This window comes from Chenopodium album, chromosome 7, assembly GCF_948465745.1.
Source record: "Chenopodium album chromosome 7, dcCheAlbu1.1, whole genome shotgun sequence".
Lineage (NCBI taxonomy): Eukaryota > Viridiplantae > Streptophyta > Magnoliopsida > Caryophyllales > Amaranthaceae > Chenopodium > Chenopodium album.
Window position 1 is genome coordinate 68,440,724 of NC_137840.1, and position 23,543 is coordinate 68,464,266.

The 23,543-nt window shown below is 34.0% G+C and overlaps 3 protein-coding genes across 8 annotated transcripts; 1 reads left to right on the forward strand and 2 right to left on the reverse strand.

The window, feature by feature from the left end:
* Window positions 1-83: 83 nt before the first annotated feature.
* LOC145638211 (chaperone protein dnaJ 1, mitochondrial-like) lies at window positions 84-10,818 on the reverse strand. Of its 4 annotated transcripts, none has more exons than XR_014114631.1 (19): window positions 10,756-10,818; window positions 10,595-10,658; window positions 10,312-10,410; window positions 10,105-10,196; window positions 9,502-9,585; window positions 9,364-9,402; window positions 9,012-9,158; window positions 8,786-8,827; window positions 8,618-8,705; window positions 8,033-8,097; window positions 7,849-7,911; window positions 7,686-7,758; window positions 6,846-6,937; window positions 6,044-6,115; window positions 5,026-5,082; window positions 3,041-3,089; window positions 2,865-2,934; window positions 1,411-1,572; window positions 84-539 (listed from the first exon to the last, which is right to left on the reverse strand). XR_014114631.1 is itself a non-coding variant. In XM_081689177.1 (19 exons), the coding sequence occupies exons 1-19, from the start codon at window positions 10,810-10,812 to the stop codon at window positions 440-442; spliced, it is 1,440 nt and encodes a 479-aa protein (XP_081545303.1). In that variant the 5' UTR covers window positions 10,813-10,818; the 3' UTR covers window positions 84-439. The 4 variants fall into 4 exon arrangements, 3 of the variants coding, with proteins under 3 accessions (XP_081545303.1, XP_081545304.1, XP_081545305.1); XM_081689177.1 differs by having other exon boundaries at window positions 1,486-1,572; XM_081689178.1 differs by having other exon boundaries at window positions 84-574; window positions 1,486-1,572.
* A 922-nt stretch (window positions 10,819-11,740) lies between these two features.
* On the reverse strand, window positions 11,741-17,846 carry LOC145639284 (phosphoribosylaminoimidazole-succinocarboxamide synthase, chloroplastic-like). The gene is made up of 13 exons (XM_081690482.1): window positions 17,693-17,846; window positions 17,165-17,498; window positions 16,599-16,700; window positions 16,392-16,521; window positions 16,191-16,283; window positions 16,021-16,109; window positions 15,570-15,650; window positions 14,705-14,794; window positions 14,516-14,605; window positions 14,345-14,395; window positions 14,197-14,243; window positions 12,339-12,396; window positions 11,741-12,253 (listed from the first exon to the last, which is right to left on the reverse strand). Exons 2-13 carry the CDS (start codon window positions 17,489-17,491, stop codon window positions 12,194-12,196), a joined length of 1,218 nt encoding a protein of 405 aa, XP_081546608.1. The 5' UTR covers window positions 17,492-17,498; window positions 17,693-17,846; the 3' UTR covers window positions 11,741-12,193.
* A 2,153-nt stretch (window positions 17,847-19,999) lies between these two features.
* LOC145639283 (serine/threonine-protein kinase PEPKR2-like) lies at window positions 20,000-23,424 on the forward strand. 3 transcript variants are annotated; one of them, XM_081690479.1, is made up of 4 exons: window positions 20,000-21,089; window positions 22,308-22,403; window positions 22,524-22,604; window positions 22,837-23,424. In XM_081690479.1, the coding sequence occupies exons 1-4, from the start codon at window positions 20,300-20,302 to the stop codon at window positions 23,193-23,195; spliced, it is 1,326 nt and encodes a 441-aa protein (XP_081546605.1). In that variant the 5' UTR covers window positions 20,000-20,299; the 3' UTR covers window positions 23,196-23,424. The 3 variants fall into 3 exon arrangements, with proteins under 3 accessions (XP_081546605.1, XP_081546604.1, XP_081546606.1); XM_081690478.1 differs by having other exon boundaries at window positions 20,001-20,149; window positions 20,287-21,089; window positions 22,308-22,604; window positions 22,837-23,422; XM_081690480.1 differs by having other exon boundaries at window positions 20,022-20,149; window positions 20,245-21,089; window positions 22,308-22,604; window positions 22,837-23,421.
* Window positions 23,425-23,543: the final 119 nt, after the last annotated feature.

Genomic DNA, 23,543 nt, shown 5'->3' on the forward strand with positions numbered 1-23,543 from the left:
GATACGTGTTGCACAAAATAACTGCAACAATTAGAAACGAACTGAGTTTCTATTAATCAGGAGTATCGTCAAGCATACACAACTACACATTGATTGGTTGCTATAACACTGATTACGTACAGTATAATAGAGAACTTCCTGTATGTAAAAAATGGGCAGTTTATTTATTCGGGTTCCAACAAACACAAAAGGGGCAGTGACTTAGTGGAGAGCAACTATTAGTTTTGTAAGTTTTTTATTCTATAAAGAATGTCAAAATTTCTATACACAAGTATTTTGTAGCCCCGATTGCAGCAGCATGAACTTCTGAGTCAGACCAGAAGAGTAATGGCAAACTCAGCAAAAGAGAAGTAGAAATACCTCCAATCGACATTCCCGCAGTTTGAAATAATGAAGACAACGATGCAACAATCAGCAGGGAGGATTGTCCAACATAACCTCAAAGAATGATATTCTTCATGAGCAAAAGAATCAGCAGGAGCACCGACAACTCAAGCATTAATTTCGGCCTATTTCCATAATCAAGAATTTGCTTCCACCTGAAAGTCAACCAGTAGATAGCTGCTGATGAAGCCTGTTATCCATATCCAACATTTATATTATATATCAGAAGGGCATTAAGTAAATTAGCCTAGGAGACATATTGTATGATTCTGCCCAATACATCATTAATCATTTAATGAACTAGATGGAAACATTGAGGTCTTATTTTTATCAAGAGTTGCCTAAACAGCGAAAGAGAAGCTAAGAAAGAAAATGATTTTCAGAAAGGGAAGAAAAACATGTTAAAAAGCAGCTAAACTCCACAAGGGTCCTAAGGATAATTTTTTCATGAATAAAGTGCAGTTTGATGGAAGCTGGTGTTACATACGTTTACTATAGCAAGAAGCTATTACAGCTGTTCATTGTGTCTGCAGGCAATTTATGTCTATAATATCCCAAATACACCATCACGATGACTGCTGAAATAGAGCAATCCCTAACTTGTAACAGCTTGGTGTTGTATGTCTAAAGATATTCTGCATGAAGTTGCCGGACAATGCTTATCATGAAATGTAGGACTTCTAAATTTTGAGTACATGGACCTTGATAGTCTGCTTCAAAGATATTATTTCCTTAATTAAGGATGCACACAGCACAAAAGCCACATCAACAATAAAACTAACCCCATCCTAAGAGGTAAAGGACCTTAATCTTTTAAGAGGCTTTTTTCCAATTGATATGAAGCAAATGTCTGTTAATTAACATTAGTTAAGAAGCGCAGGCAATTTAAGATTGATGGACATGGTAAAGCAACAAAATAAACTAATGCTATATGGAAGGGCAGAGCCTAATAGTAGCCTCTCATGCAAGATACAACTACATATTTGCTATGGTTGTAAATATGAAATATGATCTGCACTAAATTACCATAACAGCATCAATGATTAACAGCTTAAGCCTCAAAGTGATGTCAGAGAGCAAAAATGTTTTTGTATGGCTCACCAACTTTCTTCGGAAGAAGGTTCTTCACGATTAATTTCCTCCTCCTCAAACTCTTCCAGTATAGCTCTTTGGCGTTCATTTACCTTCCTATAAGAATAAAGATAAATATACAAGCTACTAAGATCACTGTTAACACCAAACAAGCACATTCCACAATTGGAAGAGCACTGATCAAAAGCAAATAAATTTCAACATAGCAAGTGATTAAGTCCATGTCAAAAAACATAAGAAAAAAGGCATGATAAGGTTACTATAATTTTGCTCGCAATAATTAATTCACAAGAAAACTCGGGCATTATGATATACTATGAGCTTAGCTTAATAGGCATTGAAGGTAGGTATTGCATCACCATCCTTTTTTCAGAAGAGAGGAGAGACAGAGATGAAAACATGCCCCTTTAGATTTATGAAATGGAGATTTCAGAGCCTATTCCTTAGCTCCTAAATGCAGCCTTGGCAGTCTCCAGTATGCCAGTATGGGGATTTATATATATACCAAAAACCATGAACAATTTATTATTTCTGCAATTTTTGTAACATAACTGTAAAATGTATAATTTATTTCAAGCACAGGTGAAAAGTAATCGAGTTCAACTTCAGCTCGAATCAAGTTTAAGTTGACGAGTTTCAAGTTGACGGGAACTCATTTCAAGTCAATTCAAACACAGCTCAACTTCTGACTGACTTGGTCAATTATCACCCCTACTGAATAACATCAGCAGAAAATTTTACCCTTAAGTTGTGATTCAATAACATACAAAATTCATAATATAGGTGGCCTTAAAAGAGCTAAGAGGCTTTTGCATAGCCACAGAAAAGGCCATATTATTAGTACAGTGAGTAACAGGAAATATCAGGTTCCCATTTAAGATAACCCCAGGGTAACAATGCAGGGATCAGAGGGGGCTAAGTTATCTTGCAGAAAGGATCAGGATAGACTTTTTTTTCTTTTATATGTGTGGTTTCTAAAAATCCGGAGATCGGCAGGCCAACCAGGGCCTCTTTTATTAGAAAACAATGTAAAGTAATATAAATTATTGACAAGTTGTAGTGGTCGACACTACACAAGATATAACCACTAAGCTGACAGCTCAAGTGTCACTTCAACAATCTACCAAGGAAGCCACTGGGGTTTGGTATTGGATGAAGGCAATTTCCCTGGTGGACCTTGCTGCCAGGAACAGGCTAGGCCTATGATTCTCTGGAACAGGTTAGTTGTGTGGGTTTAATGGCTTTATTTAATCAATATATATGGAACTCCTCGACAATGGATTAGTTGTGAGGGTTAAAGTTCTTGTAACTTATCAACTGAACACAAGGAGCCAAAATTATAAAATTCAGAATAAATCAGAATTTGAGTAAGGAATGTGAAATCTTACTTAGGGAAGTTTATGCAGAAGCGAACATGTTGATCACCACGACTGACAAATAAACCATGCTTTGGCAGTCCTGCCACATAGATTATATTAATATGTTTCTGCTGATATCAAGTTAGTAAGAAAGGAAAACTAAATGGCTATGCAATTAGATAGTATACACTATACAATTTACTCACCTTTCCCTCGAAGCACCAGAACCTGTCCTGGCTGAACTCCCTTGGGTATCTGAAAGAAACAGAAACTGGACAATGACACTTGAAAGATAGCTACAGGTATAAATTAATACTTGGATATTACATTAAGCATTACAATTAGTTGCCAATAAGAAAGAGATAAACGGAATTAAGTTACATGGCAAGCAGTAACCAACCAGAGAGAAGGGAAAGGCAGACGATTAGTCTTTTTTTTTTTTTTTTTTTTAGCATGTTCACGCATGTAGAGATAAGTTGCAATATGTTCTTTAAGGAGCTAAGGTGGTTCAAAAGAAAACTAAGGAAAACCATAGTATTCAATCAAATCTGACCTGATAAAAAGGCAACAGTTCAATGAGAACCCAACAAAAAAATAAAAAAAGGTCTGATCCAAATTCTAAACAAAAAAGCCAAAATTTAGAGAGGATTCCAATTTGCTACATGAGAGACCTACTTTTTTCTCCTAGTTACATGAATAGGTCATATAAGACTTAGCTCCATATGGATTTCTCTATCCATTTTCTACCTCCTCTATCCTATTCTTTAATACTCCACCCCAATTTCCAGAGAACTCATTTCCCAAAAGGATGATAACACCTCCAACTCAACCTACAACACGAAGAATGACAAAAGACTACAAAGTTAACCTGTCAACCCAATACTTCCAAGTTCCAATTAAATCCTATTTCCAGGCCAGTGCTGTCATACTCAACAATAAGTATTTGTAACAGTCAACAATCTTAGGTTTAGTTATTCAGTTAATTCAGAGTTAGTAAACTTCAATTCAAATCACATTCGAAGGACGAGATTTATATTCTATTCTGATTCAGATTAGGAAGGAGGTCCATCTTGCGTGATTAATCGAATTATATTCGGACTCCATAAGATCCAAGCCGAATCCATCCATATCCACCCTTATGAGGACATATTACACAATCACTAAGCAACATGGAATTTTTTTATTATGCATGTTGTGGACCAGGACAGAGAAAAGCTTTCCAATTATCAATCACCACAACATAGTACTTGTAATCTGAAGTAGCAATGTTGAATAGTGTTTCAATAAATGACAAAAACAGTGTTGTGTTTTAAACCATGAAACAAATAATGATTAGCAAGGAAGCAGCTAATAAACACAAAGACACGCAAACAAAGGCAAAAAGGATGGGGACAGAAGGTGGGGAGCAGGGCCGTTGCAATGATTTCGGGGGCCCTGTTCTTAAATGAAAAAAAATGGGCCCTTAATAATTTGAAAACATATACTCCCTCCGTTTTTAAATTCTTGCTCCACTTTCCATTTCCGGCCGTTTTTAAATACTTGCTTTATTTTCTTTTCTAGAAAGCTTTTACAATTTTAATTCATTTCTCAAACCTAGTGGCTCCAACATAATACCCTCTCTCCTCCAATTCTTCCACTATTTTTGCTTTTTACAATTTTTTATTCTTCCAACTACACCACTACCTCCATATTTTATTACTTTCTCCAATTTCTCCTAAAACTCCGCGCATGAAGAAATGGAGCAAGTATTTAAAAACGGAGGGAGTATAATTTTAATTTTTAACTGTCGTTGTTACGGAATACGAATCGTTTATTTTTAATTTTGCTGAAATTAACTTTTTTACGTCGAAAATTCTGGAATGAAGAAATATACATTACAATTTCATGGAAATTAACTGATGTAATTGTGAAAATACTAATTTAAATTGATAGAAGAATGTAAAAAGTGTAAGAAATTAATATGGGAGCTTGGATTAATAGAGGGAATATGTTGTGCATTACAAATAAGGAGCCTCTTGTGAGTCGTAGCATTAAAAAAATTAAATAAGAATTGAAAAAAATAGGCCCTCTAATAATCGGGGCCCGGTGCTAGGGAGCACTTTGCACTCCCTATTCTACCCCCATGGTGGGGAGAGGTTAGAAAGATAAACACAAATAGTTAAATGAGTTACAATGGAAGAGAATGTCTCACATCCAATGAAATTTTTCCTGCTAGAGTTGGCACCTCAACTTTACCACCAAGCATAGCCTGCAGGAATCAAACAGTCAGAGAAAACCCCTTGTTTTGAGTCCTTTGACAGGATCCAGAAGAACTTTTTAAAGGGTTTATATAGTCCAAATTACTACAAGTAAACAGTCGTTCAAGAAATTGAAATACAGCTCAAATCAAAACATTTAAAACACACATACAGCTTGCTTGATATTAATTACAAGTATAGAAAGTGATGAAAACTAGAGGGACTGGCATTAAATGTTGTGGTAAATCACTATGGAATATTGGAATATGCCACATGCTATGATAGAGAATACTACATTAATTACTAGTCTTAGAATTTAGGTAAAATTAAAGCAATTTGTTTATATTTTTTTTTTAATCAAAGATTATAGTCTATTTCTTTTCATTCAAATTATTATTTATATGGATGAACCCGATAGCAAGGTCTAAGAACAGAAACTTATTGAAAGTGTTTTGTTTTTGGATATCTTTTCATTTAGAAAAGAAAAAAGGAAAGAAGATTTTAATCAATTCAAGATACAAAAAGGTCTTGCTAAAAATTAATGTCTAAAATAATGCATCTCCAGTTCTCTACTTGCAAACATGTATTTTCCTTCACTACTTACTGCTATCCCCATACGAGTGGTGACAGGAATTAATGAAGACAAATATATATATTTTCAACTTTTCAAGTGGATATTTTTTACTTTGGACATGCACACGAGACATTTCGGATGATATTACACAAACTTTTTAATGTTTCCTCAAATTGTTACCCTCATAGCCAATGGACCTGTAAATGTGATGGATTTTGGTAAAAACAGAAATGTCACAGCAGTATTTACTGAACATATCAAGGTTACATTAAAAACTCAACTTCAGAAACAACAATATACCAAAGGAACTGTAACAGAAGCAGGTAAAAGCATCATTTTAAAAGAAACGAAAAAAAAAGAAGACAACCAATAACAATGGGAAGTAATTAAACAATTACCTGTATAAAGCTTATATTAGCATCCACATGAAGATCTGAACCATTTCTACTAAAATTAGGGTCATCTTCAACCTACATATGAAGAGAGAAATGGGGATGTTAAAAAAAGGCATTAAGGAAGCAATTAGAGGATCACATGTCAAGTCACCCTAAAAATATAGCACAGTTGCAGCAAAACAAGAAACTCAGGATAAGCAACATAACTAACATGTAACAGCAGAAGAGGGGTGGGAGTGAATCATCACAATTAAGGAGTAGGAACTCAATTCAGAATCTATTCCTAAAGAATAGGTCATGGTTCTAATTTCAACCATCCCAAATTCATAGGCCACTTCCTAAATCAAACCATTAGACCATAATGATACATAGTGAAGAATATTTTTGGTGATATAACTCAGTTGTCTAAAACGATGCCAATCAAATATGTTGTACTACTAGAGAAGGAAAGAGTATCATATCCTTCCTCTTCCTCCGTTCTTTTTTAGTTGACACATTTTTTTTACCACGTTTTCCAGTGCACAATTTTAACGATCAATATCTCTACTAATCAGTGAGTATAAATTCTAAAAAGGTGACATTACAAATGTATACAATAAAATGATTCTAACAAGATCCCACATGACAAAATTTTATTATAGTTGTACATCACAAAAGCTAATCAAAGCAGAACAGGTTATTAGTGTCAAAAGTCAAAATATGTCATTCAATAAGAACAGAGGAGTTATTAGTTTGCACACAGTACATGCTGTACACCTGCATTTTCACAAAACTCAGATAGCAGGATAGAAAATACTAAAAATACCTTTAATCTTATGTACAAATTTCCAGATGTTGCTCCAAGTCCCCCGGAGTTACCACCTTTAGGGATGTTGATAGTGTCACCAGAATCCACACCTATGCAATTAAACAAACCAAGGCATAAAGAAAATCAGTAGTTTCAGGGATAATGGCTAGAACCTGAACATTGGCAATATATAGCAAATAAAAAAAAAAACAAAATAGCCTAGATTTAAGCCCAAGTACTAGACCCTTCTCCCTACCCACCCACAATGCCCCCCCCCCCCCAAAAAAAAAAAAAAGTCCCCAAAAAAAAAAGAAATTCATTTTATCATAATAGTACGGAGTATAATATTCATGTATGTAGACCAAAAGTTTCACCAAAATCAATTTTCTTTTTTTACTAAAACTCGTGACAATTTGGATGACATGGAAGGAAATACACAAGTCAAGCTCATTTGTTAGTATGACTATATTAACATGGCAGTACTTTCATACACTATTGTTAAAAAGAATTGATGAATACACACTTCCAAGAATGCATTACAAATTCGATAATCAAGATTTCTAGAGCACTCGTCATAGCTTCCTAACTCTTAACTGAGAATAGAAAATGCATTTCAAATTCGATAATCACAATTTCTAGAGTACTCATCATAGCTTCCTAAATCCTAACTCTAAACTGAAAACAGTAAATTTTGTGCTTCATTTTGAGAAGCTCGATTCTAGATGTAGAGCTAAAACTTTCTTAAACAAAGGACTAAGAACCAGAACTCTATTACATGTATACTGGTAAGGAGTCTCTCCATTCTATTTCTAAAGATTGATCAGAAAAGAAAGTACACAAGCAGTATTCATTACTAACCAGCTGGTATTGTAACGTTAACTTCCTTAACACCTTCAAGCACCCCATGTCCGTAGCAATTCTCACATTTTTCCTGAAAAATAAATGTATACCCTGAAGTACTCAAATACAAAGAAAACATGCTTCTTTCACTATGTGACATAAAAAGAATTACATTACTTACTGTAATAACTCTTCCTGACCCCTTACAAGAGCTGCAGGTTGATGAAAATGGAGGAATAGTTACCTGCTCATAAATTATTTAATCAGCATATATTCTAATTTTGTAAGCACTAGGCCAAATGCGGTAGAGCATCATAATGAGAAGAAAGAGAAAGGGTCATATTCATGGATCCAGATAAACTTACCCTTCCAATCCCACCACAAGTAGGACAAATTCTAGCCTTCGCATCAATAGGATGGCCACGTCCATCTAAAGTAGTAAATAACAAGCCAAATCATGACAAAATCAACCTTGATACGTTCTAACTTCTAAAAGAAAATTTTGCATATATAAGTTAATGTACAGAACAGTAAAATTAACAAAATCAGGTTATAAGAAGTTGCAAAATCCTTCTTTAAAATGAAGGCACAAACTAGAGCCTATAGTGCCAAGACTGCCAACTATCAATTTCAATATCAAAGTCATACCAAGATCCTGACCCAGCTTTCCTTATATTAGATTATAAGGAGATAAAGATAAAACCCCAAGACACTACATCAACAACTGCTTCCAGACCTTCGATTAAAGCAAAAGGAAATGATGCCAAATCTCAAAAAGATAAAATTTTCCCTTCTAAGAATTCCATCTCCAAACACATTACCTCAGGTTATAAGCTGTAGATAAATCCTATTTCAGCCAAGAAGGGTTTTTCTGTGTGAATTTTAGTTATAAACAAAAAAATAAAAAGTGCATTCAGTATCAAAAGAACAGTAGAGGTTATTTAACTCACGGCAGGATTCACAGGGAATATATGCATCAAAAGACAGCTGCTTTGTGCAACCTTTTGCTGCCTCAGAAAATGAAAGTGAGAGCTCAACCTGAAAAGTTCCAAACAAGTTCAGCAATCATGTTGTAAATGATAAGAGAAAATGAGAAACAGTATTCTTGACATTTGAACCTGAATATCATCCGCAAAATTTTCCACTTCGTCTTGAAATATCTGCAACATGACACATTACTCAATGACTCAAATCAATAATCCTTGAACAAGGCTTGAGTAATTGAAGAAATAATAGGTTCCAATAATTCCAAACACACCATATATGCCCATACTCAAGAATAAGCACATACATACATCTAGCTAAAGAAGATTTAAGAAATAGAACTAAGGCCACTAACTATACCTCAGAAAATATTTTATGGAATGAATCTGAGAAGTGGGTTTTATAAGCATGTCTAAACGCCTCGGCATCAGCAGAATCATAATGTACACTCTCTGGACCCCTGCCTCCAGAATTTTGCCTTGCATAGCCCGAACCTAAATTTAGGCTCTTGAGAGGGAAGAAAATAGACAATGTCGGTCATAAAAAATACACAGGGTTTCAATAATAATCACTATGATGTCTGCAAAAAATTTTACATATATACTGCCAAGATAATCGATACTACGAATATTAAAATGACCAAAAGCAATAGATCACAATTTTACGGACACAGACCAAGTTAAAATGCTAAATAATGTCCTTGCTAATTTACCATATCATATTGTGCTCTTTTCTCAGTGTCTCTCAAAGTCTACAAGCATGCCACCATGGTGAAGAAGAAAGACCATTAGTACAGAATCCAATAAAGATGCACTTCATAATAGGTAAACTAAACAATGAAGATAGAGACCTCATAAGCATCTCTAATCTCTTGAAATTTTCTTTTTGCGGAAGGATTGTTCTTATTTGTATCTGGATGGTACTTCTTCGCCAACTGCAGATTTTGTTAAGCAAAATTTAGACATTAAAAAATAATTAAATTTACAAATAAACAAATTAATAGCTACTGTCAGGGGAAAGGGATCTTAATTAGAGGAAAATTAGAAAAATCCAGTGGAACCCCTAGTATTTAAATACAGTATATCCAAATATCCAATCATGTAAAGTGGAAATTAGTATAGATATTGATATTTATATGTATTAATTCGTAAAGTATTTCTTGAAATTGATCCAAAACAGAAAAAATCTTCCAATATTCTCACAAAGCATTTCCTAGAAAGCCAGAATTATTATTTGTTTTCAGTCTGTTAAACAATTACAATTCAGCAAAACTCTTCAATACAATCAAAACATCACTGGTCATTCTAAACATCATCAAAATCTCAAAATTCCACAAATCGATCCGGTAAAATTAAAGGCACAAACATTGCTCACACAATTCCCAAACATCAATATATGGTCAAATAGAACCAATCCCTAACATTTAACCAACAATCAATACAGATATACTCACCTCATGAAAAGCTTTTCTAATATCATCACGACCAGCATCTTTCGGAACCCCCAATATATCATAGTAACTCCGTTCACTCAACCGCAATGACCCTAGAGTAAACATAATAAACCCAAACAATCAATTTCTAAATCATATCATACAAGAAAAAAAACCCAATAATAACACAAAATTTAATTTAATTTAATTTAATTTAATTTTCAGAACCTGTGGCATGAAAATAGCGCTTTGTCAATTGAACTGTATATACAGCTTCTCTAAATGGGTTCCCATTAATCCCAGTTATATATCTATTACTGCAAAATCCTAAAATCAAGCAGTATTACAGAAAATCAACAATCAAACATATAATAATTATACAGATAATAAAAATAAAATAAAAAATTAAAAAAAAAAAAAAAAAAAAAACAACAACAACAAATTTGTGACCAATTACAGCTGAAATTAAAAATTAAAACAGAAATTAAGAGATAAAGGAATGATAATACACTTCTTCTGTGAGCTAATAATGCTTGTTGACTTCCTTCAAATGAATTGCAATTGAATCCACGCGACTGCACATTATCAAATTGCATGAATGAGCATCAAAATTAATCATTCAAAAATCAAATTAAATTTTTAAAAAAAAAACAAATTTAATTGATCACTTACATTGAAAATGCGGGTTAGGGATTTAGAGGCAAACCCAATTAGCTTGATTTTCCTCATTTTTGAATTTTTCCCTACCCAACTACCAGAAATTCAAGAAAAAATATTATTCAAAAAAGTAGTTTATCTAGTAAGTTCTAGAGAGTAGTGGACATTTGGAATAAGGGGGAAAGGAGATTGAAAATTGGAAAATGGTGAATTGAATGGGCGCATAACTAAGTTAGAGCTACTTAGCAATGGTAGAAGCTTGGAGACGAAGAAATGAATGAAATTCGAGTCTTACTCTAGAGTTCATTCATTCTCTTCCTGTCTTTAATTTTTAAATTTTGGGGGTTAGGGTTTAAAGGGTTTAGCCTGTAGTAAAGACTATACATGGAAGAAGCTGGCTGAATGCCTGAGTCGAGCCGAACTGATCCCTTACGAAATATCTCGTGCACCCAACCCACAGTCCCAGTGCCCACACATGTATCGCAAAAGAACATCCTTTTAGGTTAAGGTGAAACTCTTATCAAAGAAATTAATGTTTGATACTATACGCAAACATGATTGGTTTCTAATCTTTCTACTCACTAATTTCGAAAATTAATTTGTCATAGCTCGATTTGTCCCAAGTAGGTGGTCAAGAGCAATGGTGCAAATGACAATTCATTTTTACTAACCTTACTTATGAAGCTCAATAAAACCGGCCACAAATTTGAACATAATTTATAGAGAGTAATTAGTAATTTATACAGAGTAATTCGTGATTTTCTACCTTCGTCAGAATTAGTATGGAGTACATGCCAATAAATTGATCAGCAAATGTGTTAAACTAATCATTACAATCAGAATGGTATTTTGAGCCAACATTCACTGGTTCACACATCTGACAACTCCAATGAAAAAGAATAAAGAACCAAGAGACGCATAATGTATAAAGGCACAAAAGCAAGCACTCGTCCAGAGCACGAGTCAAATCAGAACCACCAACAATTGACTCAAAGGAGTATGAAAAATTAAATATCACATATCTTTCAAATGAAACTTTTAATGAAAATAATTTTCTACAACTAGCTTCTGTAAGCATTAGTTCAATGTGATCTGTCAATTAAAATACAATTTGGAGCCTTTGCAACTAACTTATTCCTCCTATATGGCTCACTCTGCCTGCAGTTGTCAATATTACAATTAGATATTCTATTGCCTCCAATGGGAAATATCTGGCTCGACCACTAATTAGTAGCAGAATACAGTAATACAAAACTTTGGAGATGCAGACATTAAAATTGAAATCCCCCTTGTGCGGCAACCAGCAACTGTTATTTTGGGAAACCTTCTATCTTATCCAGCAGAAGGTGAGAAAAAGGTAAAGGTAACGACTTCAAGCCTCTAAGAAACTCAACGTTCCTGATGTAACTTTCAGTCACAACGCAATGATGTCTGGCGTTCCAAATGAGGATGTTCACTTGAGAGATGCCAATGCCGATGAGACATTTTGAGAGATTCTGTCATGAATTGGTATCTGCACATAGGTAAGAGATGTCAATTTTTTTGTCAAATCCTAAGTGGTGCAAGAAACTACACAAGAATACAACACAGTGAATTACCTCTGTTTTTGGAATATCAAATTTTGAGCCTGTTATTGTCTCATATAAAAATATGTATCTGCAGTAAAATAAAAAAACATAAGTGATTTAATGTTGATAAACTAAAGAGCACAGCTGGAACTAGAGTCAAGAACTAAACCAGGGCTCATCTTTGAAAAAGTAACATATATATACAAACTCCAAGCCTCAACTCTAATAAATCCTTTAATTACTATTAACAAGGAAATAGAGAGCTGAGAATTTCAAGGGCTGGAACAACTAACAAAAGCTAAGAAAATGTACCTAGAGCCTACCGCTCTTAAAATGAAATCAGTCTTTCATATTGGTGTACTCGTATTAAACGTTCAGTCTATTGACAATATCATGCTAAGCCATCCTCAGAAACCAACAGGAAAGCCATAATAGAATGGAAGGAATATATTAAGGCTAAGTTAGATCTGCTAAGATAGAGCAAGTAATTATATGCTCATCTCTGAATGAAAGGGTGAAATTGCTGTTCCCACAATTCTGCCAAACGAACGTTACGATGAAAGAGATGAAGAAAACTATAACCAATAGTAAAACCAAAGCCAATGTAGAAGAAGAAGAAGAAAAGAAGGAGAAACTAGTATTAGGGATCATTTGTTTAGCATACACAGGAGAAAGTACTTCCTGAGGTATAGAAACAAAACAAAGTGAGCAGCATATTCTGAAAAGTTCTACCTCCCATAAGACTAGTTCCCCCCCCCCCCCCCCCCCCCCAGACAGGTGGGCTTTCTACAACCAACTACAACAATTTCTACATTTTCCAGAAAGTAAAACTCCCTGAATTCGCTAATCCATGGGAAACGCAAATGTCATAGACTGGATGTCTGGAGATGGAAGCTAAGGGTAGAAGATGGTGGTTGGTGATAACATTCTGGAAAACAGATATGGTTGTAGGTTGATCAGATTAAGAAGAGAAACTTGCAAAAAGGATAACAGATTGCATTAGTGATGCAATTGAATTATACAAGAGCTAAAATCCAGGCCTCCAAAACTACAGGCTAAGACAAAACAAAATAAACTACTCAATTTTCTGGTTATTGCTCTCACTACCTTCACATATAATTATTATGTGCATCCTTTCTCTGCTCTTTATACTAATTATTTCTCAAGTTCTTCCCCAAGCTACCTCATAACAGATTTATAATGAAATTAGATCCAAACCCATGCGGTACACGGTTTGGTTGTATTATAATCACACTTTATGTATTTATATGATAAATTTTATGATTTTATTAGTTTAATATAAATTATAAATTTCTTTTTTCTTCTGTCAGATATTCGGATACAATTCCTAATATCATGTGATAATATCTTAAAGTATTTTTTGTAATTGATTTAAACTCTCAAATATCATTCGTTAATTTTGCTAATGTGGCACTTGAATTATTTAATTCGAAAAGAAACTGCAATTCTTTTTTCTTTTTTTTTTCATTTGCTAAAATTTGATTTTCTATGCGGCGCTTTAAAAGCAAACTCCCTTTTATATAGATTAGTCCCCCTCTCTAAGGCAGCTTATCACGGAAACTCCCTTTTATATAGATTAGTGCCCCTCTCTAAGGCAGCCTATGACGGAAACTCCCTACATCCAACCAAAGGACAACTTAAATGCAAAAAATGTCATTTTAAGCTTAGCAAGGCTTTAAGATGGCTTAAGCTACATCATTTGTTCACACCAATCATCACACAAAGCCTTAAAGAGATTCATAATGAAAAAAAGAATAAGGATCTCACCCAACACACAAACACACACACAACTCCCAAGGCCCCCAAAGAGTGGAAAAAAAAGAGTGTATCTATCTTGATATGATGCTAAAAGAGATATAAGACATACCGCGAAGCTAGCTCACAAACAAGTTCTTTGGGAGCATCCGGAAGAACCTAAAGAGTAAAGGACACATTTGTATCAGCAAGGGATATCAAATTTTTAACATAATTGAGCATACAAATAAGTCTTAACTAGACCCACCCAAATGACTCACCTCATCTTCATATGGGTTACAATGATCTTTGAACCACAGTCTCAAAAACTCCTGACAAACCATTTGTACTCCAGAAAATCAGGCCAGCAGTATATATAGTGGATGATGGATGGATAAACACTTTCTACACCCAAAAGAACAATGACAGCTGCAAATTTCAGTCGTTCATACCTTATCAACATTTTCAGGTTCAAGACCATTACGGAAACGTTCCTCGTAGGATTTTGCAATCCAGTATCTGCTAGAATCAGGCGTATGCACCTACAAAGAATAGGCAGATGAATAGAAATTGGGTCAGCAATCTGATTACTAGTAAACCAAAGGGGACAATGCTGGAAGCTTTAATGACTGATTACTAACCTCATCAACTAAAACAATTGTGCCATCACCTGTCTTCCCAAATTCATACTTAGTATCCACCAAAATCAAACCATGTTCCCATGCCACACACTGGAATTTAAAAAATGAAGATTTAAAAAATCAGATCATTTGCACTACCCAGCTAAACAACCAAAGCAATGGCCAATTGACCAGATTGGTAAATAAAAAAGAACTCTAGCGACAATTTGGTAAAAAAACTTACTCCGGCGACAGTTTGGTAAAAAAAGCTAACAATATGCGACAATTTGGTAAAAATAATAAACTCTGGCAACATTTAGACCAAAAAATCTATTTTTTTCCGACAAACTCTTTAAAAATCCTATTTTAATTTGTTTTTGTGTTCTTAAATTTATTTTTTCCATTTAAAATTTTGAATTTACATGTCATCCCTTTTTATTTCCAACCACTTTTTAAAAAAATTTCGTTAATAAGGGGTATGAAACTTGAGTGAAAATTGATACTTAACGTTTTTTTTTCTTCAAATTGTTATTTCCGTAAAAAAGGGTTGGTAAAATAACAAGAAAACCGAACTATATTAAGCATTCGTGAGTAATTTATCGGAAATTTTTGTATTTTTTGGGTTAATTGTCGCCTGAGATTATTTTATTTACCAAATTGTCGCTTAAGGTTAGTTTTTTTTACCAAATTGTCGCCGGAGTAAGTTTTTTTACCAAATTGTCGCTAAGGGTCTTTTTTATTTACCAATCTGGTCAATTGGCCCCAAAGCAATAGGCATGCCGTTGAAGTTCTGAGTGAGCTAGAATTTTTGAAGTTGTGAAGTGAAACTAGCAAGTGTCTAGAAAGCTATAGACAATTTATAAGCAAAAGTCAGATGTAGAATGACCTGTCCATACTCAAATAAACTCAGTGCTTTCTCACTAACTTCATCAAAATCAGCTTTTGTCATTAGCCCACGTTCTATTATCTGCAAAATCAACAAATTTGCAACAAAACTACCATAAAACCATAAGTTTGGAATTCAAAACAGGAAATCTATTCAAGAAATACTATTTCACTGTATATTAACCTCAAACAACAAAAGCTTCAATGAGAAAAAGATGTAATGTTATAGTTATTTCATGTCTCACTAAATTAAAGGAATGAAGCGAGGAAAAGGTGAAGAAATTAAGGTCACAAAGAAGGTAAAGGGCCATAGAACATGGATGAAAGGCCTCCATGTATCCAAGCAATACTCTTGTGGATTAGGATAACAAGGTACAAGCTGTACAACGAAAAAACCAAAAAAAGACCAAGTAAACTATAAAATCAATATAATTTGGAGACTGATGCATTACCTCGTCTGGAGTAACAGGAACATCATGATCAGCAGCTTTAGTTGTTGGTGTAAGTATGTTTCTCTCCAGCCGCTGGTTTTTTACCAGGCCTACCACATGATAGCATAAGTTTCTAGAGAAAGAAATTAACTAATTTATACTGAAGTGCTTAAGCAGGTTGGCAAGCTAACCATCTGGCAGAGCATTCCCGCAGTAATTTCGAACACCATTCTTGTAGACAGTCCACAATGATGTATCGGTACTCCCAGTAACAAATCCTCTCACTATAAACAAGCATCAAACAACACAGAGAATCCACACAATAAGGCATGAGCATTTGCAGTTTATACCAAGACTTAAGAAAAATTATATAACACAATTGTATAACTTACCAACAAATTCAACAGGGAAAATGGTACATTTTTTGGCTATTGTGACGTTCTTATCAGGAACTGACACTACTGCATTCGGAGTGATATGATGAGTTTGATCAAACCACCATAAACTCGTCTCATTCAGTACCTGAACAAGGAAACTAACCTCATTTTACACCTGCGAACTCCCATTGTTCATTAACCAAAAATGAAAGTTGTAAATACCTGTCCTTTGAATGGAATTGAAGCTAAAACTCTGTCAAAAGCACTTTGCCTGTCTGTAGTAACCAGAACAAGAAAATCACCACCATCATATATGTCTCGAACCTACAGAGAGCTTATTCTGTCAGCAACTGCTACACCAAAGCAAAAAGCTCCTCATTTTTAACATATCCAAGAGCTATATGACATTAACTATTCACCTCCACAATCCGATGAATACATTGATTAGAAGTTCAAATTTTTCCAAACAAAAATACACCCACTTCTTGAGCACCCAAAAATCAAAGACTGAGGACCACATATGTAGGTCTTTTCACCAAACATTGAGACCATATATTAATTGATCACTTTTGTGTTTGAAATAAAATAGGAATGGCCATTATTTTCCACAAAAATTATAAAATCTCTAGGTAGCAGCAAAAATTGTGAACTTATTATCTCTAGTATTTACAAAATCAATTAACCAAAACAAAAATTGACAAAGATTAAAATTTTATTATTCCAACAGAAACAGTTTAAATTAACTTAATATAAGCAGCAGAGAAAAAAGGAATTGAAGAGTTTTATACCTTGCCCCGGGTTTTAGACTTAAGGCCAGGAACAGTGAGATGAAGGTTGGTCTCAGAAAGACAATTGGTGAGAGACCCTTCAATAGCTTGCAAAACCTCTAAATTGGCATTACCCTGATTCAAAACATCAATTGACGAATCGGGTCGAGGATGATTTGGGGTTGACATGGTTGAAGAAGCATAAATTCCTTTGAATTTGCTCCTCAATTTGAATCCATTTTGACCGTAATTGCAATGGAAACTGTGATTTGGGGAAGAAAGAGGTGAAAAGTTTGTTTCTTTGAAAAGGGTTTTAGTAGGGTTTAAGCATCCAACACAATCCACCATTATTTCTCTGCAAACAACACAGTCAAATTTATGAATTCATGCATTTCTTCAACAAATAAGGGATGATTTACAATGTAAAATGAGATTAATTGCTCTAAGATAGACAAAGATGTTTGAATTTAGATGTTATATTAGAAGAATGAAACCCTAACATAATATAAATTTGATTGAAATTGAGTTTTCGGAAGAAAATAAACATACGGGGAAAGGGGGTATAATCTAGTCGCTGCCGCTGCCGCTCGCCGGAGTTTTGTCGTCTTCCGGCGAACCCCGGCCGTTGTCTCTTGGCCGCTGAGGAGAAGGGAGGGGAGAGTAGCGTAAGGAAGTTCAGAATCTTGCTCAGCCAAACCAAAAAGAAAATGGGAAACCACAAAAATAAAATCATTTCATACCATGGCTATCTATCATTTCATACCATTGGGGGGATTAGAACCTAATCATTCAAAACTGATCATCGAATCCGGATTAGCCTTAAGATTGAACCGAGTTGAACACCAAAAAAATCTATCAGTTTTCACTCCATCTAATTTTTACAAAAATGAAATTAATTTTATTGAAATTTTTTTACGAATTTGAAATTAATTATGCTATAGTGAAATTAATTTTATTGAATTGAAATTATTTTTATTAATTTTAAACATTTATTGATTATGCTATTCAAAAAAAAAAAAAACATTTATTGATTATTTGTTGTATTTTTTTTATGAAGTGAATTTATTTTTTTTACTAAACTGAACTTATTTTTACAAAACCTTTTTTTTTTTTTTTTGCTAAATTGAAATTGGACTAAATTGTTTACTGAATATTATTATCTTAAGGTGAAGTGAACAAGGCCCCATGTTATATACGGAATATATTTGTTACCTTAATATCGATCCATTAGTTAAGATTAGTCTTTATGAATATATATATTAATGGTCAAATTTAGACACATGTGCCAATTAAATGCGATTATTATAAAATAAATGAGTATACTCCTTGGTTATATATTACTCCAAACATATGACGAAATACTTCCCCTAATATTGATCAATTAATTGAGATTTAGAAGGAGACACCGTTGTGTGAAGTCGATATTATTATTAGATACATAATAACTTCATGTATTCGACATTCGTCGGTATTTCTCTTGACCTTCCAACTCATTATTAATTCTGTTTTTTTTAAAATAAAAAATAAAAAAAATAAAGAATAAATATATATTTTTAAAGTAAAGTCATATATAATTTGTGAAAAGATACATTAAAGACTTCTTCTCTCAACTTATTTCAAATACTTGATACATTTGTTGTCAAGATAAAATCTGATCAGATCAGACCAGACCAGAAATACGTAGATAATACCATGTTAAAACTTTTAATTCTCGTTTACTTATCATTGCTTATTTGAAATTACGCATTACATTTTTTTTAAATGAAAATTACAAATTTGAAAAGTATACAACGAGACGAATATAACAAGATCCAATTAGTTTATGTTTATTCTTATATATTAGTGTAAACATCCGATCAAATTTAATTCAAATTAATATATTAGATCAAACTAAAGTATAAAAAATTAGATAATAATTTGTATAATGTATAATTAATACTTAATCTTATTTTCACTTATTTTAGAAAACTCAAATTATTATTCAACAAATTTTATTTCTTTATTCAGCGCGTTTTGTGTGCAATTGGCCACACCACGTGGCCGCTTGTAAGAAAATAAAGTTTCCCTTATAACACTAATCGAGTAGCACTTATACTAATCGAGTAACCTTTTGTTGGCTCTGCAATACTAACAAAATAACCCCTGCAATAGTGACCGAGTAACCCTTTAAGGATATAACACTAACGAAGTAACCCCATAATGAATGACCACACGGTGTGACTAGCCACATAAAATAATTTTTTCACTTCATTTCTCCTTGGCTTATACTATAGTAAAAATACACTCCTCGAAGATTAACATAAATTGTTTCACTCCCCTTTTCTCCTCGGCTTATACTATAGTAGAAATACACTCTCAAAGATTAACCTATATATAACGCTAAAATTTGATCAAATCAGACAATTCGTTTTAGAATAATAAGGTTTAGATCAAAAGCAAAAATAATGTGAATTAAGGTTACAAGCTAAAATTCGTGTGTGGATATATCAGACTCGATTCTTTGTTTTTTCTTTTAAAGTGGAAGGTTTTTTTTATTATTATTATTATTATTTACAGAATTGTAGCTTTTAAAAAATAAAAAGATAAAATTAAGAGGGTATTTTAAGAAAGTGAAATTTATCGTCCAAAACCCTCTTTCACTTTGTATATAGGATATGAATCATAGGGCATTCAATTCAACTTGATTTCTGATTGTCTGAAACATTGCCATACTCTTGGGTATTATTTTTATTTTTATTTTATTTTATACGAAGTATACAGTTGTATATGCTCGTACTTCGTACAAGTATATATCCTTATTCTTGGTAACTTTTTTGGTTAAATTTCACTTTCCATACCAAAAAATTATTCCCAAATCTAACCTCGCGCAACTTTACTCTGTTGTCTGATCCCCGCATCTTCACGTAATCTCTCACCAAATATCTCCCCTTTTTCTTCGTTCCTATTTCTTCAATCTTCCGTTTCTACAAACCCTCAATTTCTGATTTCCACCGCATTGATCCGCAGGTTTGTGCTTTTCTTGCCCTAGAAATCGATTTACATTATTGGGTTTTTGCCGAAATTAGGGTTGATTGATTGATTTATTCTTAATTCGATTCTAGATATATAAGTTTGAATTTTTATGGCAATGTTGTTGTTGTTAGAATTCGAACAATTATGATGAATAAGAAGAAAAGAAAAGGAAGTGGAATTGATGATGATGATTGTGAAAACCTAATTAAGACCCCAATTAATCCGTTGCAATTGAATAATGAAGATAGAGGGTCGATTATTAGGGCACATTTATCGCTTGAAGATTGTTCTAGGTTGAAGAAGAAGTGTAAAGAAGATGTGGGTAGTAATAATGTTTTTGATGGATCATCATGTGTTAGGAATAGAATTGTTGGGGTTTCGACTGTGCCCCCTTCGATTGGGTTGTCGTATGTCGAACCCAGTAGGGGTTTGAAGAGGAAGATTGGGTGTATTGATGTTGCTACACAAATTGGTAGTAGGAAGAATAAACTTGAGGATGATTATGCTATGATCAAGACTATAGGGCAGGGGAAATTCGGGTCGGTTTGGTTGTGTAGGTGTAAGGCCAGTGGGCGTGAATATGCCTGTAAAACCTTGAAGAAAGGCGAAGAGACGGTGCATAGGGAAGTCGAGATAATGCAGCATTTATCAGGGCATCCTGGGGTTGTGATGTTGAATGCAGTGTATGAGGATTCTGATTGTTTTCATCTTGTGATGGAGTTGTGTTCTGGTGGGAGGTTGGTTGATGAGATGAAGGAGAATAGGTGCTCGGAACAACGAGCTGCACATATATTGAAGGAATTGATGCTTGTGATCAAGTACTGTCATGAGATGGGAGTTGTGCATAGAGATATAAAGCCGGAGAATATATTGCTTACAAGTTCAGGGAAGATGAAACTTGCTGATTTTGGCTTGGCTGTCAGAGTTGCTACTGGTAAATCTCTTAAAACTTGGAATTTTTTGCTGTTCAATATCATTAATCATGTATGTTAGTTGTTAATTTGTTATCTGGATGATACATTCTGGTGCTTTCCCGTTGTTTTCTGCTATTGAATTTGAATGTTACAGGAAAAATAAGGTGTGCGATTTGAAATATGCGATCTTGAATATTGAAAAGGGTTAGCTGTTGTAAGCTTGTGTACGATTTGAAGTATGTGCTTGGCAAGTAATAACTCATGTTGCCTGCACCCTGCGTAATGTGCTTTTGTGAACAATACTTGCACGACTTTTTAAACGATTATGCCTATTGAAATTAGTAGCATGGAGCAATGCAATCATAACAATGCTGGCTGTAGATTGTCATTAAAGTATCCAATTTGGGAGTTCAGTATCTGTAGATGGATTTTTGCTTCCCTAACTCTCTCTTAGACTCTTATCAGATGTTTGCTGCAAAATGTATTGCCTGTGGACTTGTCATTCGTTTGATTCGTCCATTGTGCAGTGTCCAAAATAACTGACTTGCCAATTGTTATTTGCTTTATGCTTGCTGGGTTTTTAAAACTTGTGTTTCATCTGCAAATGCACACTGCATGCAATATCTGTTCATTTTGTTATGTGTTTTTTTTTTTTTTTTTTTCATGAGACATGGAGTATATGTGTATGATATTTTTGGGTGAATGGCACATAATTATCACTGCTGGAAAATAGTTGTGCGGAAGTAGTAGTGGGCTATTTTATATCTGGAGAGGAAATGTTACAAAATGGCGTTGATGGTAAATTACTTGAGTGGAACTTGATTATCCTGTATTCATTACATTGCTTCATATTAGATCATGTACTTATGTCGGGTGTCATGCATTACCAACTTACAATAATTTTTACAATGTTTCTTGATTAATTTAGATAGTCCGATATTAATATATACTAGATTTTCCCTTAGTTGATTTCTTGATACATTTGATACTAGATATATATACGATTTTTCTAGATACTTTGATTACATGATTTTTCTAGTTATTTTATACTACGTATTAGATATTTTCTTAAGGGTAATCCAGATCATATTTTAGATTAATATTAACAGTCACTATCTTTTAAGCTGCAGTGTTCTGGTTCTGTGTGATGGTTTCTTTATTCTTTAGGTGTTGTGGATGCTATGCGTACTTTAGTCTCTTGAAATTTTGGCTTATATTCATTTTGTGTATGTGAACAGGTCAGAGCTTGACTGGAGTAGCTGGAAGTCCGGCCTATGTTGCACCTGAAGTACTCTCCGGAGCTTACCGGGAGAAAGTGGATATCTGGAGTGCTGGTATTCTCCTTCATGCCTTTTTGACAGGCTCTCTTCTATTCCAAGGGAAGTCAATAGAAACGGTTTTTGAGGCAATCAAGAATAATAAATTAGATTTCCACTCTGGTGAATGGCTGTCAGTTTCCAAACTTGCACGAGATTTAGTGGAGAAAATGCTTAAGAGGGATGTTTCAGAAAGGATTTCAGCAGATGAAGTTCTTGGTAAGTGTTTTTTTATTTTTTATTTTTTATATTACTTATGTATAAGCTCTTTTCAACAAACAAAGTTCTTGTTAATCTAATTGTGGGTGGGAGAAACTATCATAGGAAGTATGATAAGGGTTTTTTTTTTTTTTTGACAAATAAGCTAATACGAGTAACAATAGTTTATATAATTTCGGATGGAAGAGTACTCTAATACAAGTATATGTTTTCCTTGATTTGTATTTTTCAGGGCATCCATTTATAATGTTCTATACGGAGAGGACATTAAAATCGCTTTCCATCAAGCCTAATTCAAGAAATGTATCAGTGACTCCTTCCCACCAATCAGATAGAACCTCGTTGCCTGAATCTCACAAACTCCTGCCTAGCTCTTGCCCATCAAATGAGAATTTAGATCCGGCTGTAACAACCAGGCATCTCGTGGCTTGTGATACTGACAAGCAAGATGACTGTGGTCTAATGGATGTACTTGTAGTAGCAATCTCACAAGTTAGGATTTCAGAACCGAAAAGAAGTAGGCTGTGCTTCTCCGAAAGCAGCTCAGTCCAACTGCAGTATTCTTCTAACAGCCTCTGTAAAGCATTCTAATTTAGTTGGCTGACATAGCTAACATTATTTTTCTCCTCTTAATATTGGATAGGGTGGTTGTAATTAGCTTTATGGAAGCTGTAGCATCAACTTAATGTCTCTAATCAACCTAATTGGCTCTGTGTAATGAGCTCACTATCATTGTAATCCAAACAGTACACTTGATCATGTATATAAATCACTTGATTATGTTCATTGCAATCACCATACGTTAATACACGAACTCTATTGTAGTATTGTGAAGCCACAGTAATGGTGAATTCGCATCCCTTGTTAGTTTTTACTACTGAGACAAATGACTGGATCGTTAAGTGACTGATTTAATGTTCTTACTCTCTCCGTTCCTAT